This window comes from Lithobates pipiens, unplaced genomic scaffold (assembly GCF_037356315.1).
Source record: "Lithobates pipiens isolate NorthernLeopardFrog02 unplaced genomic scaffold, aLitPip1_a1.2 Scaffold_19, whole genome shotgun sequence".
Lineage (NCBI taxonomy): Eukaryota > Metazoa > Chordata > Amphibia > Anura > Ranidae > Lithobates > Lithobates pipiens.
Window position 1 is genome coordinate 218,658,120 of NW_027507764.1, and position 16,189 is coordinate 218,674,308.

Consider the following 16,189-nt stretch of genomic DNA (forward strand, 5'->3'; position numbering starts at 1 on the left):
TATCAAATGCTAGCCTCAAAATTTTAATTGACTTGGAGAATATCTGCAAAAAGGGTGGGACAAAATCACTCCTGAGATGTGTGCAAACCTGGTGGCCAACTACAAAAAACATCTGACCGCTGAGATCGCCAACAATGAAACTAAAGTGAGGTGTTGAATTGGTCTGGAGTAGGGTTAACCCACATACCAGAAAATATAGGTTTAGGGAATTGATTCCTCTTAGGGGATTTTAAATGGAAAACGATTACTCTTGTATAATACTAAAGTAAACAGTATTTATTAGAAATTTGTTATTTTTTTGTATTTTTGTGTAGGTATACAAGACCTACATTGCAAAAGAGAGAAAGATGTTAAGTGCATATAAAATATACAGGATGCAATGATCACAAACATGGGATACAAAGTCAGAGATACACAACCGTATATGCCGACGTGTTTCGAGCATTATCGCTTCTTCAGGGAAAAGAGATCAGCATATTAGCATATATTTATAATTTAAGTAGAAAAACAAATTATAAAAACAAAAAAGGCATGGTAAAACAGAGAGAAATCATCTCATACACTTTTATAGTAAGTTGTAATGTGTACTGACCATATAATGTATCTTAGAAACATCATGTACAGTTTCATCCAATTAAAAAAGAACCCTTTTTGTGAAAAGCAAGGGGGCAAAAAGGTCACTACTCTGCGTGCAAAGCACAGTCCAGAACCAGCAGGCCCGGCCCATCAGCCAATCTCTGGGAGGATATTCCCCAGCAGAGGGCATCAATAAGTGGTAGGTTTCCAGAGAACAAGACACAGATCACTGTAAAAATAAGGAATACATAATTGCTACTGGGCTGTAGTAAACGCTCAGTACAAAGGGGCCACAGGAAAGAAACCCCCCGTGAGCCCCTCTAATTCAATTTCCCCCTCTTTTACGATTCAGACTCTGGTCTATGACTAGCCCACATGGAAATTATGTGGATATTAGAAAATCGATAAAATCTCTAATGTTTCATAGCCTCATTTACAATGTATATATATTCCCCAGCATCAGGAAGTTTCCCAATAAGTGGTAGGTGTCCAGAGAACAAGACACAGATCACTGTAAAAATTAGGAATACATAATTGGTACTGGGCTGTAGTAAACGCTCAGTACAAAGGGGCCACAGGGAAGAAACCTCCATGTATCCAGGGAGGTGAGGCCCCCAAAAGGGTCAACGAGAGTACAAAAGGTATAGGAACAAATACCTACTATAAATGTTGGTGGTCAAAGGTAATGTGGAGTAAGGAAAGGAAAGCAAAATATGCCTTGCACCAAACAATTACATTCAGGGGGGCGCAGAGGAGCGCCACAGTGCCAGGATCTTCCCAGATGGCCACGGAAACCAAAGGTTAGACCTGTTGAAGTGATGATTAGGGAATATATACACCAGTTACACCTGTGTTGTGTGGCAGGGGGAGAATCTATAAAGTTCTCATGCCATTATGTTATAAATGGTACCTGCTAAGGGTGTCCTTGTGTACGGATGGTGCGTGGCAGCACTGGGCTACCTTGTACTAAGGAGCATAAGCTGCCTGGCAAGGGGAGGTGTACTGCAGTGTGGGGGCCTTGAATGTAGATCCAAAGTGGGCTGTTGCAAACCTAGGCAGAGAAAGCATAAGTGGGCAATAGGCGGATGTTCCCATGAGTGCGTGATACAAACTCCGACAAGGTGCTATCCCATAGGCAGCTGGAAAGTGTCCCATGCGCAAAATAGGTTACCTGAGGTGGTTGCATGTCCAATCACCAATCAATCGGGGACCAGCCAAATAAAACAGAACTGCCGGTATGCACAAGGTAGCTCATAAGTAGTGTTACATGTCAGGATGGTGTCCAATCACCGTGACCTACCTGGACGAATTGGGGACAGGTGACGCGCCCCACCCCCCCCCCCCCACTGAGTCGCTGGCGTGCGAATCTGCCCCCTATCACGTAACAAATGCACGGAGATGGATACCGCGGCCGGTGTCTATGGAAAGACTAATGGACGCAGGATGCTCGGCGTGATGATGCCATAGTGTTCCGGGGGCTTATGCCCATGTCAGCGGCTCGCGCCGCAGAAAGGCAGAGAAGCCACAGAAAGTGTCCCTGCCTCTCCGTTCAATGGAGGCCACCTGTGCCACAATAGTTCACATTATGGACCCCATGCGCCAAGTGAAGAAATCCACAGGGCCAGCCGATCGAGCCCAGAGGGCACGGACCTAGTCTGAATGCTCAAAGGGGGAAATTGAATTAGAGGGGCTCACGGGGGGTTTCTTTCCTGTGGCCCCTTTGTACTGAGCGTTTACTACAGCCCAGTACCAATTATGTATTCCTTATTTTTACAGTGATCTGTGTCTTGTTCTCTGGACACCTACCAATTATTGACGCCCTCTGCTGGGGAATATCCTCCCGGGGATTGGCTTACGGGCCAGGCCTGCTGGTTCCGGACTGGGCTTTGCACGCAGAGCAGTGACCTTTTTGCACCCTTGCTTTTCACAAAAAGGGTTCTTTTTTAATTGCATGTAACTGTACATAATGTTTCTAAGATACATTATATGGTCAGTACACATTTCAACTTACTATGAAAGTGTATGAAATTATCATTTCTCACTGTTTTACCATGCACTTTTTGTTTTTATAATTTGTTTTTCTTTCCAAATTATAGATATATGCTAATATGCTGATCTCTTTTCCCTGAAGAAGAGTTAACACTCGAAACGCGTTGGAATATATGATTGTGTATCTTTGACTTTGTATCCCATGTTTGTTATCATTGCATCCTGTATATTTTATATGCACTTATCTTCTTTCTCTCTTTTGCAATGTAGGTCTTGTATACCTACACAAAAATACAAAAAAATAAAAAATACATTTCTAATAAATACTGTTTACTTTAGCATTATACTAGAGTAGTCGTTTTCCCTTTAAAATCCCCTAAGAGGAATCAATTCCCTACACATGAGATTGCCAACAAGGGTTTTGCCACCAAGTACTAAGTCATGTTTTGTGAAGGGGTCAAATACTTATTTCACTCATTAAAATGGAGGGGTAGAGAAAAGTTACGAACAGTCACTGCTTTCTACTATGAGAACAGGTCAGCGGTCATGTGATCTTACAGTCTAAGAGCTGGCCTGGGGACAGCTGCAGCATTATGGCGATTCTTCTTTAAAGCCATGCTTGTGCCATAACCTTTTATTTTAGTTTTGTTCTTTTTTTAGATTTGAACAGATTGAGATGGGATAGAATCGCTTTTTTTTTTTTATTGTGTCATGTGTATTTTCTCTGATAGATTTCCACTCACTTTCTGCACAAGAAGTGGTGGCACATCTTAACAGTGGGCACAGACTGCAGAAAAAACATTCTTAGGTAAATGTAGAAATGTTGCCTGTGACTTCCTACCCTGACAACAGTGCTTTTTCCCCATTCTTTCTGTCATAGGCTGTCAGAGGGACAGAGAGTGAGGTGAAATCCCCATATCAAAGTCATGGACAGGACTGGATGTGCTTTATTCAACCTTATTCAACCTTTATTCAACCTTATTGACTATGTAACCAAGTCAAGAATGTGGAACTCACTTCCACAATTGGTGGTGTCAGTGGGGAGTATTGATATTTTTTAAAGACTCTTGCATGTGCATTTTAAAGAACCCAACATGCAGGGACATGCGTCATCAACAGGACACACATACACAAACATTGTATGGACGATTGTCTTTATTCAACCTTACCTACTATGTAACTATGTTAAAACAATCATGCAGAAGCATTTACTTTTTCTAAGTCTATTGAAAATGAAGAAACAAAATTAATATTGGCCAATAGAATCCATAAACGCTCATATATGTTTGACGAGCCTGAACGCGTGTGCAATATGCGGCTTTAGGCTCGCTTAAGCTGCTTTTTCCTGCCAGGAGTAAAAATAGTATTTTTCTAACAGCTTACCTGTAAAAATAATTTTCTTTAAAGTACATCATGGGACACATAGCCATAGTAGTTACTATGTGGGTTATAGGACACCTTCAGGTGATGGACACTGGCACACCCTAAGATAAAAAGTGCATTCCCTATATAACCCCTCCCACTACTGGGAGTACCTCAGTTTTGTAGCAAAGCAATACACGTGTATACCAAAGAAGGGAGGGACCTCTGTGTCCCATGATTTACTTCAAAGAAAAGGATTTGACAGGTAAGCGGTTATAAAAATGTTATTTACTTATTGTACATTACGGGACACAGAGCCATAGTAATGCCAACTGAAGGGAGGCAGACGCAACAAAAGTAGGGCACCAAGAGACAAGAGGACTTATACTGCAGCCTGCAGTACACTGCGTCCAAAGGTGATATCCTCATGACCTTTTACATCTACTTGATAGAATCTGGTAAATGTATGGACTGAAGACCAAGTTGCGGCCTTGCAGATCTAAGCCATGGAGGCTTGGCGATGCACTGCCCAAGAAGCACTAACAGCCCCAGTTTAGTACGCTTTAATATGAAAAGGTGGAATTTTCCTTTTTAAACCATAAGCTTGAACAATCACTTGACAAAGCCATTTAGAAATAGTAGATTTTTATGCTGCCTGTCCTCTTTTAGGACCGTTTGGCAACACAAACAAAACATCTGTTTTACAAATCTGAGCGGTCACTTTCAAATAGACCTTGACCACTCTTACCACATCGAGAGAACGTAGTGACCTCTCTTCCACAGAACGAGGTTCTGGAAAAAACGAAAGCAGAATAATCTGGGTTAAATGAAAACCTGCCACTACCTTCGGTAGGAATTTAGGATGAGGCTACAATACAACCTTATCCTTATGAATAATCAAAAATGTCTCTTTACAAGAAAGAGCAGCCAACTCTGATACTCTTCTTGCAGAAGATATGGCAATTCGGGCCAGACATACTGCCCGAATCTCTAGAATATTGATAGGCAAGGTTCTCTCTGATTTGGACCATTTCTCTTGGACAGACGTTTCTTCCAGGACTGCTCCCCAGCCCAGGAGACTGGCATCTGTTACCACCTTCCAGGTGACTGGTAGAAAGGATTTTCCTTTTTGAAGATTCCTGGATATCAACCACCAATTGAGGCACTGACGCCCTTTGGGGGATAAACGCATTGGGAAGTCCAGAGCTTGGACCATCTTATTCCAAGTTGACAGGATACCGTTTTTCAGCAGTCTTGAGTGAAACTGCGCATAAGGAATGGCCTAGAAAGAAGCCACCATCTTTCCCAAGAACTTCATGCAAAATTGAATAGAAGGATTCTTCTTTGTTTTGACCAACTGAATCAGTTCTTTTATGGAACCGATCCTTTCCTGGGGCAAAAACACCTTCTTCTGAACTGTATCTATGATCAGCCCCAAGTACTGCAATCTCCCTGATGGTTTTAAGGAGGATTTTTCTAGGTTGAGAATCCAACCTAGGTATTCTAGGTAGCTGACTGCGGTGACCATACTTTGGTTTAAGTGGGTTACCAACTGATCTATCAAGAGTAGATCGTCTAAGTAGGCTAGTACCATTATACCTTGAGCCCTTAACCTGGCTAAAGGAGGAGCCAGGATTTTTCTACCTCGAAGCATAGAAGTTTCTGGTGAGCGGGGAAAATTGGCATATGGAGATAAGCATCCTTGATGTCGATTGACGCCAGAAATTCTCCACCTTGTAGGATGGAGACTACTGATCGGATTGACTCCAATGCGAAAGGAACGGATATTAAAAAAACTGGTTTAGATCTTTGAGACCTAAAATGGGTCTGACATGGCCGTTTGGTTTTGGAACCGTGAAAAAGTTTGAATAAAAAAACCCTAATCCTTGCTCTTCCAAGGGGACCACCGATATCACTCTGAGACCAGAGATGATCCAAAGCTAGAAAGACAGCCTTCTTTTTCACTGGATCTCTGGGAATGTTTGATCTGAGAAAACGAGAAGATGGGAACTCTCGGAACTTTACTTTGTAACCTAGAGAAATTGAGGAAGCCACCCATCTGTCTTGATATTGTTCCTGCCAGACCCTTGAAAACTGTAGAAAACTTCCCCCCACTCGAGCGAGTGGGGGCGCCCCTTTATAAGGAGGCTTTAGTATTTTGTTCTGTGGGTTTCCTCGCCCAGGTAGTCTTTTGGTCCTGGGACTGACCTTGATGTTTACCTCTTGAACCCAACGGTGGAGGCCGCCGTGATTGCCTGGAGGCTGATGTCCCCAGCACTGGAGAAGAAGCACATTTAAAAGAAAAATGCTTAAAATTTCTTCTTAACCGGTAAAAGGGAACTTTTTCCCCATTAGAAATTATTTGGATATATTTATCCAGATCGTTTACAAATAACCGTTCACCATGAAATGGGAAACTGGCCAAGAGCTTTTTGCATGGTGCTTCGGCTGACCAATTTTTCAACCATAGGATTCTAAGCACATGTACCAGCTCTAGCATTAGCCGTGAGGCCTGGAGAATAGAATCTTTCATAACGGCTACTGTAAAACACAACGCTTCTGATATCCCAGCCAAACCCTGAGCCTGCTGATCAGGAATAACCTTGAGCACCTGTATAAACTGGTCCTTTAAGGACTGAGATACTCCAATTGCTGCCAGTGCAGGCTGAATTACTGAACCTGCGAGCGAAATATCATTTTTAAAAAGGAATTCCAACTTCTTATCTGTTGGATCCTTTAGCATATGGGCATTGTCTACTGGACAAGTCAGGTTTTTGTTCACAGAGGATATAGCAGCGTCAATTGCTGGAATTTCCCATTTCTTATAGAAATCTTCCCCCATAGGATAAAGTATTGAAAACTTTTTTGGAGGGAAAAATTGTTTATCTGGGTGCTTCCACTCACAGTACAATCTTTTTTAGCATGAATGGATAGGAAAAGCATAAACAGATTGGGGAGGCTTTAGTAAACCCAAACCAGAAGTGGGCTCATCGACTGACTGCGTTATTAGCAGTAAAAATTTGGAGCTGACCAATTCAGTGAGAGCTTGTACCAACAACCTTTCCTGCGAACCTGATCCTTCCATATTAGGTTCTTCGGAAGAGGAGGAGTCACCAGCCTCTTCCTGGTCCTTTGAGAGAAATTTGTCATCTCTCGCCCCTTGTGCCTCAGCATGAGGGTCCCGAGCAATGAACGGGGATCTGCTACGCTTAGTCCCACTCTGAGATGCGATTAAAGCATACAATTTTTGCTTCAAACTTAAAATGTTTGAAGAAAAAACTTCCATAGTAATATACACAGGGGCTGCAGTGTTAAGAGCAGCTGCAACACTTGTCCCTCCTAATGGCTCATTCTGACCAGCCATAACACACTCAGGGGAGGATGCCATCTTTTTTGAGATGGTTCTAGGCTGCCGTGTGACTATAGCCGATGCACAAAGCAGAAGTACTACCCAGAAGGAATGCATCCACTGCTTGAGCAATAGTCCAGCTCTGCTGCTGCTATTAATGCTCAGCCTGATGCAATAGTAAATGTGTCAAAACGTATGCCTGTGTTACGAAAAACCTCTTGCATGCCACCTTTGCTTGTGTCCCTTGTGTCCCTCTGCAACAGCGACAATGGTGCCCTTTAAAACACCACTTCCCGCGCTGAACGTTGGAGGATGGCAACGCCGTGCTAAGCCCCGCCCCCTTCTGTGGTCCTTCCCCTTTCTTTAAAAAAAAAAAAACAAGGCAGTAATGGCAGTAATGGCAAAGCGGAGGCCTGGCCCCGCCCCCCCCCCCCTTTTTTTTTTTTTTAAAGAGCTCCTATGTCAAGAAGAGGGGAAGAAAAAACAGCACAGGGGCATCTGGTAGGGAGGTAAACCCCCCCCAGACTTACTGGGGGTCTACTGGCAGCCGGAGGAAGAGAAAACTGCTGATTCCTGGACACACTGTGGTGAGCTCTCTGAGAAGCAAGAGATGGTAAGTGCTCTATACAGCCCCCAGTGGAGGCATGATAACATTTACTAAACTAAAGGAGACATTCATAAGAAAAATCTTTAAACAGGTCTTAGAAAACTACACTTACCTTTTCCGAAGCAGGGTTTTCTGTGGTAAACTAACAGACCCAATCTTCACCCTTCACGAGCTGGGGATCCTCGAGGAAACCCACAATCCTGGACCTGTAATAGCACCACTGCCAGTAAAACTTTATGGCCTTAATACCAAAAAGTACTGGATTCCGGGGTCCAGCTCTCTAAAAGAGAAGCGTTACAGGCAAGACCTTGTTTCTTTGGATACGAGGCCCGGGTACCATTAAATTCGGTCAAAAAAACACTTTGAATGGATCTGGCTGCATGGCTAGCCCCAGCAAGGATTGCTCCAGTGGAGCTAAGCACAGCACATCTTCACTCGTGACCAACACCTTAGACACTGGGGAAAAAACTGAAGTACTCCCAGTAGTGGGAGGGGTTATATAGGGAGTGCACTTTCTATCTTAGGGCATGCCAGTGCCCATCACCTGAAGGTGGCCTATAACCCACATAGTAACTACTATGGCTCTGTGTCCCGTGATGTACGATAAGAAAGGCGTTCAAAGTAAAAACTCAAATGCCCAGTAAGCGTGAGGCCTTGGAATGTGCAGCATCAAACATGCCCAACTAGTTATTGAAAAATTAGATTGGGGGGAAAGTAAACGATAACCATATAATTCTACATCAGAAATATTCAGTTCAAATCTGCATAATTTTGCTATAGAAAGTACTAAAGTAAAAAAAATGTGCATAACAGCCTAGAGTTTCAGACAGTCAGGGGTGGCAGCCTTGATGTGCCAGTAAAATGAGGTTTCCTTTACTATTCAAAATTTTAATGTATTTTAATGCTCAGTTCACCCTGTTTGCTTTTCCCATGAATGATGTACATCAAATTTTTACAAGATTACAGATAATTGCAGTATCTAATTTGTGATGGATAAGAAACATGCAAGCTGTGCTCTGTCACATTGCTCTCATCGTGTAGTAAAAGATGCTCCTAAAACACTTAACATGATGAAAACTAAGGAGCTAATTTATAATGGAGATCAAATTTTGCCATCCTCTCTCTGCTATAATTTAATGGGCTATGCAAACTGAAGACCACATTTTATGGGCCATTCATAAAACGCAGTCCACAGTATGAAGCCAGCAGGACCCCCAATATTGTCTCTGCTTATCGCAACAAGGAGAGCTCAGTGACTGGAGGAGAGCCTTTTCTTTTTCTTTAAAGCAATGGCTGCAGTAAAGACATACTGGTACTTTTAAATGTCACCCTTAAAGATCTGAATCCCTATAATTTTAGGGTATTTTCTGAAGCATGTGAAGAAAATATAATGCGATTATTCTTACCTACAGCTTTACTGGTCTGAACCACATTGCGGCTAGTGGAAACAACGGCATTGCCTAGCTTCTTGCCTCGCTCGCTGTTCTGTACAGAACTTTAAAAGAAGATCATGTTATGTCATGCTAGTCAATTATCAAGCAACTGTCAGTCATTTGCAACAGCACAGAAGACAATCAACCTGATTAAAAAAAAAAAAAATACTACAATGTATATATCCAAGTAAAAAATTATTACATTATGTAGGTAATAAAAATAAAAAAAAACTATGGGCAATATTCTGTATTGTTTAGTCACACTACGGATACTTACTGTGAAAGTCTTAACTTCACATCTGCTACACTGTAATGACCCTGGAATGGATGGCTGGAATAGATAACACATTGCATTAATCATTGCCTTTTACACAGTGCCAACTAACACTAAAGTGGTAAGGCCCAGCTGGCATGGACATTCAATGGGATCAATGAGAAATATGCTTTTTTTTTTTTGTTTTAACCAGTTTGCCTATTATAGCCATTTGTCTATAGGTAATCATCATTAGGCATTCATCGTTCTGGGTGGACGTTATATGATATCCTCCCGAAACAAGCCTCATGTGTTGCTAGCCGTGATTGCTCACAGTGATCACATGATACAGACAGGGCCAATAATTAAGAAAAGCACTTTTTTCCCCCCAAAGCTAAAAAGTTAAAAACCCAGTGTGATTAAACACCATCAAATGAAAGCTCTATGTGTGTGAAAAAAATATATAACATTTTTTATATGGGTTCTGTGTTGCATGAATGCGCAATTTTTATCCAAAGTGCAATAGCGCTGAAAATTGTTAGGAAGAGTGTGAATGTGCTCAGTATTAAAGTAGTTAAACACCCTGTCCCTCAATCACTTCCAAACCACCTATTTTTACCTGCAGGAATTAATGATAGCCTAAAAAGTCATATTGTGTAGAATCGTAAATGTAAAAGATTGTAATTCCATTTACACACATTTTTGGAATCTAGCCATTTTTAAATATCCTACTGTGCAAACTTTTTATTGTTTTCCCTTTGTTTTTACCTTGGAGTTACTTCTGCAAGAGCTGGATGTTTGTTGCTATTCCACACTCTATAGTTGTGTGAAATTTTCCACATTCCTACAAAGGGAGACCCGTAATCGGACAGAATCTTCTCATTGTCTGAAACAAAGTGAAAGAAGACAAACCACGATGAAATAACTTTTCATTGCCAGAGCTATTTTAGAATTTTTTGCACACATTTAAAAAAAAAAAGACTGAAGTAAATTTAAGGGCACACAAACGCAATATATTCCCCATTTTTTTAAATAAAATATGAGGTTCTGCCATGTAAATAGATACCCAATATGTCAAGCCTTAAACTGCACATGCCTGTAAATCAGCTATACATTTTGGTACACTATTTTTCATAGGTGACGCTTTAAAAGCCCCTACAGGTACTGTAATCAGTTTAGATTTAACCGTGAATAACAGGGCTTGGAACTATTGCTCTTACACTGGCTTGGGTGCTTGGGTGGAACTTTAATTTAAAAACAAAAAAAATGTTTCAACTGTTTTTTTGTTTTCAAATCACTTAGGCCCCATTCACACAGGAATGCAGGTGCTTTGCCACAATTTGGAATCGCAGCGATTCTGCCCTCGATTCCAAATCGCTTATATGTGAAAAAAGTCCCATATGGAATGCATTGTTTTGGTGACAGTCTCTTTAATGAGACATCAGGGCTCTTAAAGACTTCACGATGTCCCACCTGCCCTCTAATGAAACTATTAGGGGGCAGACTGTGCTGTGCGATGTCAGATCCCCGCCCCCTGCTTCCTGGAAGCTCAGAAATACCCCTTTATCTGTGTATTATGGAAGGCTGTAAAAGAGCAAAAGATGCAGATAAACAGGTACAGCTTATGTATGAGGATTTTCTTAATCTCTGTGTATCACCTAAAGCTTGTCACTTCAGTGTGTATACTGTACGCAAGAAGGGCCACCATGATTCAAAATGCCATTCTTTTGTCAGGCCCCTGTCATACAGGGCGGATCCGCTCAGCGGAGTCCATCAGCTCAGGAGGATGTCAGCTGAGCTAGTGGACTCCCCTGGGCAGGGAGGGACCTGTCGGAACCCCACTGATTTCTATGGGGAGACTGGACGAAAACGGACATCATGTCTGTTTTCATCAGATCTCATCCGATTCTATCAGCCAGACGAATGGCTGAACGTATCATAGGAGACGAGGTTGAAAACAGACAAGTACATCAAGTTCAGCCTATGTGTGCGATTATACATCAGTATTACATTGTATATCCCTGTATGTTGCGGTCGTTCAGGTGCTTAGCTAATAGTTTTTTGTAACTACCGATGCCCCCCGCTGAGACCTTCGCCTGTGGAAGGGAATTCCATATCCTTGTCGCTCTTACAGTAAAGAACCCTCTACGCAGTTTAAGGTTAAATCTCTTTTCTTCTCATTTTAATGAGTGGCCACAAGTCTTGTTAAACTCACCAGTATGGTATTTGTATATTGAAATCATATCCCCCTCTCAAACATCTCTTCTTCAGAGAGAATAAGTTCAGTGCTCGCAACCTTAACTAATATCCTCCAGACCCTTTATTAGCTTTGTTGCCCTTCTTTGTACTCGCTCCATTTCCAGTACATCCTTCCCGAGGACTGGTGCCCAGAACTGGACAACATACTTTAGGTGCGGCTGGACCAGAGTCTTGTAGAGCGGGAGAATTATCGTTTTATCTCTGGCGTTGATCCCCTTTTTAATGCATGCCAATATTCTGTTTGCTTTGTTAGCAGCAGCCTGGTATTGCATGCCATTGCTGAGCCCATCATCTACTAGGACCCCCAGGTCCTTTTCCATCCTAGATTCCCCCAAAGGTTCTCCCCCCAGTGTATAGATTGCATCCATATTTTTGCCACCCAAATGCATTATTTTACATTTTTCTACATTGAACCTCATTTGCCATGTAGTTGCCCACCCCATTAATGTGTTCAGATATTTTTGCAAGGTTTCCACATCCTGGGGAGATGTTAATGCCCTGCTTAGCTTAGTATTGTCCACAAATACAGAGATTGAACTGTTTACCCCATCCTCCAGGTCATTTATGAACAAACTAAATAGGATTTGTCAAAGCACAGAACCCTGGGGGACCCCACTAACCACCCCTGACCAGTCTGAGTACTCCCCATTTATCACCACCCTCTGAACGCGCACTTGTAGCCAGTTTTCAATCCATGTATTCATCCTATGGTCCATGCCAACGGAACTTATTTTGTACAGTAAATGTTTATGGGGAACTGTGTCAAATGCTTTTGCAAAATCCAGATACACCACGTCTACGGGCCTTCCTTTATCTAGCTGGCAACTCACCTCCTCATAGAGGGTTAGTAGATTGATTTGGCAGAAACGATTCTTCATGAATCCATGCTGATTACTGCTAATGATACCGTTCTCATTACTAAAATCTTGTATATAGTCCTTTATCATGCCCTCCAAGAGCTTGCATACTACTGATATTAGGCTAACTGGTCTGTAATTCCACAGAGATGTATTTTGGGCCCGTTTTAAATATGGGTGCTACATTGGCTTTTTTCTAATCAGCTAGTACCATTCCAGTCAGTAAAAATTAGTAACTCAGAGTCAAATAATTGCCAGACTATTGTTACTGAGTTCCCTAAGTACCCTCGGGTGCAAGCCATCTGGTCCCGGTGATTTATTAATGTTAAGTTTCCCCAAGTCTAATTTTAATTCCGTCTTCTGTTAACCATGGAGGTGCTTCCTGTGATGTGTAATGAGGATAAACACTGCAGTTTTGGTTACTTAAGCCCCCCCGATTCCCTCGTGAAGACTCAGGAGAAGAATAAATTCAATACCTTTGCCATCTCCCCATCCTTTGTAACCAGATGCAAACAATGAGGGAGGATGCGAGACCATAGCGGACTCACGAATGCTCACATCGGGACAAGAAAGCTCAAGAATATAATAAATGAAAAAAATCGTAAACTTTATTAGAAAATTCACGCAAACATCTTGTCCGATGTGAGCATTCGTGAGTCCGCTATGGTCTCACATCCTCCCTCATTGTTTGCCTCTATAATACGTTTGTGCTCCTGGGAAGGAAGCCCATCATATTGACGGAATTATCCTCTAAATTGAATTTGATTTTTGAGTGGATTCAAGTGCTTTCCTTTATTATTTATTTGTAACCAGATGTCCTTCCTCATTCTTTATGGGGCCAATATGGTCTGCCCTCCCTTTTTTTACTGTTCACATGCTAAAGAATTTCTTGGGATTTTTTTACTCTCCTCCGCTATGTGTCGTTCACGTTCTATCTTAGCTATCCTTATTACACCCTTACATTTCTTGTTGCATTCTTTATAAAGTCTGAATGCTGATGATGATCCCTCAACCTTGTATTTTTTGAAGGCCTTCTCCTTTGCTTTTATATGCCTTTTTACATTAAAATTAAGCCATCCAGGACTTGTGTTCGCCTTTTAAATTTATAACCCAATGGGATGCATTGACTAATGCCCTTCTTTAATATACTCTTGAAGCAAACCCATCTCTCCTCCATGTTCTTTGTTCTTAAGATTTTGTACCAATTTATGCCTTCTGGCAAGGTTCGTAGTTTAGGGAAGTTGGCTCTTTTTAAATTCAGTGTCTTTGTATTCCCCTTATTTTTCCTATTTGTGTGATTTATACTGAAGCCAATTGACTTGTGATCGCTGTTAACTAAATTGCCCCGTGTTTCCACATCCGTGATTAGGTCTGTATTGATGGTAATTAATAGAGCCAGCAACACTTTATTTCTAGTTGGTGTGTCTAACATTTGATCCATAAAATTGTCCTGCAAGATGTTTAAGAACTGGCGAGCCATAGATGAATGCGTGGGTCCCCCCACCCAGTCTATGTCTGGATAGTTAAAATCCCCCATTACGATAACACTTCCCATCCTTGCTGCTATTCCAAATTGTGATAGGAGATCTGTCTCCTCTTCCTCCCTCAGGTTAGGGGGCCTATAGCATACTCCCAGTATTATATTTCCCTAATGCCGAGTATACATGATCGGAATCCTGGCCAGAAAAAGACAGATGAGAGCTTTTCATTGGAAAATGCGACCGTGTGTATGCTCCATCGGAATTTAACTGTTCAAATTTCCGCCAGCCAAAAATTTATAGCATGTTCTCAATTTTCCAGACGGAAAAACTTTCTATCGGAAATTCCGATCATGTGTATGCAATTCTGACATGCCACAAATCATGCATGCTCAGATTCAACTACAAGACGGAAGCTATTGGCTACCGGCTATTGAACTTCCTTTTTCTAGTCTCGTCGTACATGTTGTACGTCATTGTGTTCTAAACGATCGGAATTTGGTGGGACCATGTGTAGGCAAGACAGCTTGAGCGGAATTCTGTCGGGAAAACCATCAGTGCTTTTTCCAACGAGAATTCCAATCGCGTGTACACGGCATTAGTGATTAAGAAATGGTGTTGCGCTCCGACTACTTAGATCTAATTAAATTAACATGTACTCAAGTGACAACCAAAACAGAAATAAACTAAAATGTGAAACTGTATGTTTAAATAAGCTCAGACAATGTGCATAAATATTAAAGTGCAATAAACCAGGTCACATTGTGCGCTTGACAAAAAACTTGATATGAAAAATCCTCTATAGATGACAGTGAGATGATATTAAGTATATATCCAAATATATAAATGATATGAAAAAAAAAAAAAAAAAAAAAAAAAAAAAAAAAAAAAAAACACAACTGAGTGTCGTTATAAAAGTGCAAAACAGATCAAAGAATACACAAAATACTAATAATCCATGTGTAGTGTATCACGTGTCTGAACAAAATACTAATAGTCCATAAGCAGTGAAATGTGTGTTTGAGCAAAAATTCCAAAAACAAAAATAAGGTGAACTATAGTTATATGGAGAGCATATCCATTTAGTGATAAAATGCGTCCATTTGATGATCAACAAGGCAGTATCCTGCGTGCTCCAAAAGCAGGGGGTGGATTCCACCAGTGCTCCTATGCGTATAATATCCTCACACTAGGTGCAGTAATTACCTTACCTTACTGCTGTAAGGTAAACAGCATTTCCAAAGTGACGCTTGTTGTCCAATGTAGGTTCAGTAGGTGATGTAATCCTGGACTCTCATTCACCATGGGCACGTTGTAACATGCAGAGAAAGCAAGGGGAACACTCCAATACACGGCATTAGCCTCATCCCTTTGGAGCTCTACCCATAAGGATTCCACCTCCTCCCTAGCTCTCTTAGTGATGTCATCTCTCACATTCACTTGTACATTCATCTTGATATATAGGCATACCCCTCCCCCTGTTTTAACCTCTCTATCCTTGTGATAAAGGGTATACCCTTAAATGTTTGCCAGCCAATCATGAGAGCTGTTGAACAAGGTCTCTGAAATGTCCACAAAATCCAAATCCTCCTACAACAGTATCTCTAATCCACCCATCTTGTCCACCAGTCTCCTGGCATTGGTGAACATGCCACATAGTTTAGACTGGTTGCATAGTATCCTCTTATTGGGCGTTCCGAGATTGCAATTAGGACTTGCTACTATACTTACCTTGGATTTATGTGCTTTGGTCAACCTACCACTATTGCCCCAATACTACCCTCTGGAATATGTTCCGTGCTGACTATCTCTACCTCTGGACCCCCCCCCCCCCATCGCCTAGTTTAAAAACCCCTCTAACTTTTTGATCATCTTCATTCCCAGCTGATCTGCACCCTCCTCATTTAGGTGCAGTCCATCACTGGTTATGAACTGAGAAGTCGGCCCAGTCCTCCAAGAAGCCAAACCCCTCCTTACTACACCAGCTCTTCAGACACTTTTTACTTCCCTCATCTCCCTCTGCCTT

At 41.7% G+C, this 16,189-nt stretch overlaps 1 protein-coding gene across 1 annotated transcript in view; it reads right to left on the bottom strand.

Moving 5' to 3' along the window:
• The window catches only part of AVL9 (AVL9 cell migration associated), a 138,380-nt gene that overhangs the window by 16,220 nt on the left and 105,971 nt on the right, over positions 1-16,189 (bottom strand). The window contains exons 14-16 of the mRNA XM_077491700.1: positions 10,338-10,455; positions 9,594-9,647; positions 9,290-9,378 (exon numbers count right to left, since the gene is read on the bottom strand). Coding sequence (XP_077347826.1) covers positions 9,290-9,378; positions 9,594-9,647; positions 10,338-10,455 — 261 coding nt within the window. The remainder of the gene's footprint in view (positions 1-9,289; positions 9,379-9,593; positions 9,648-10,337; positions 10,456-16,189) is intronic.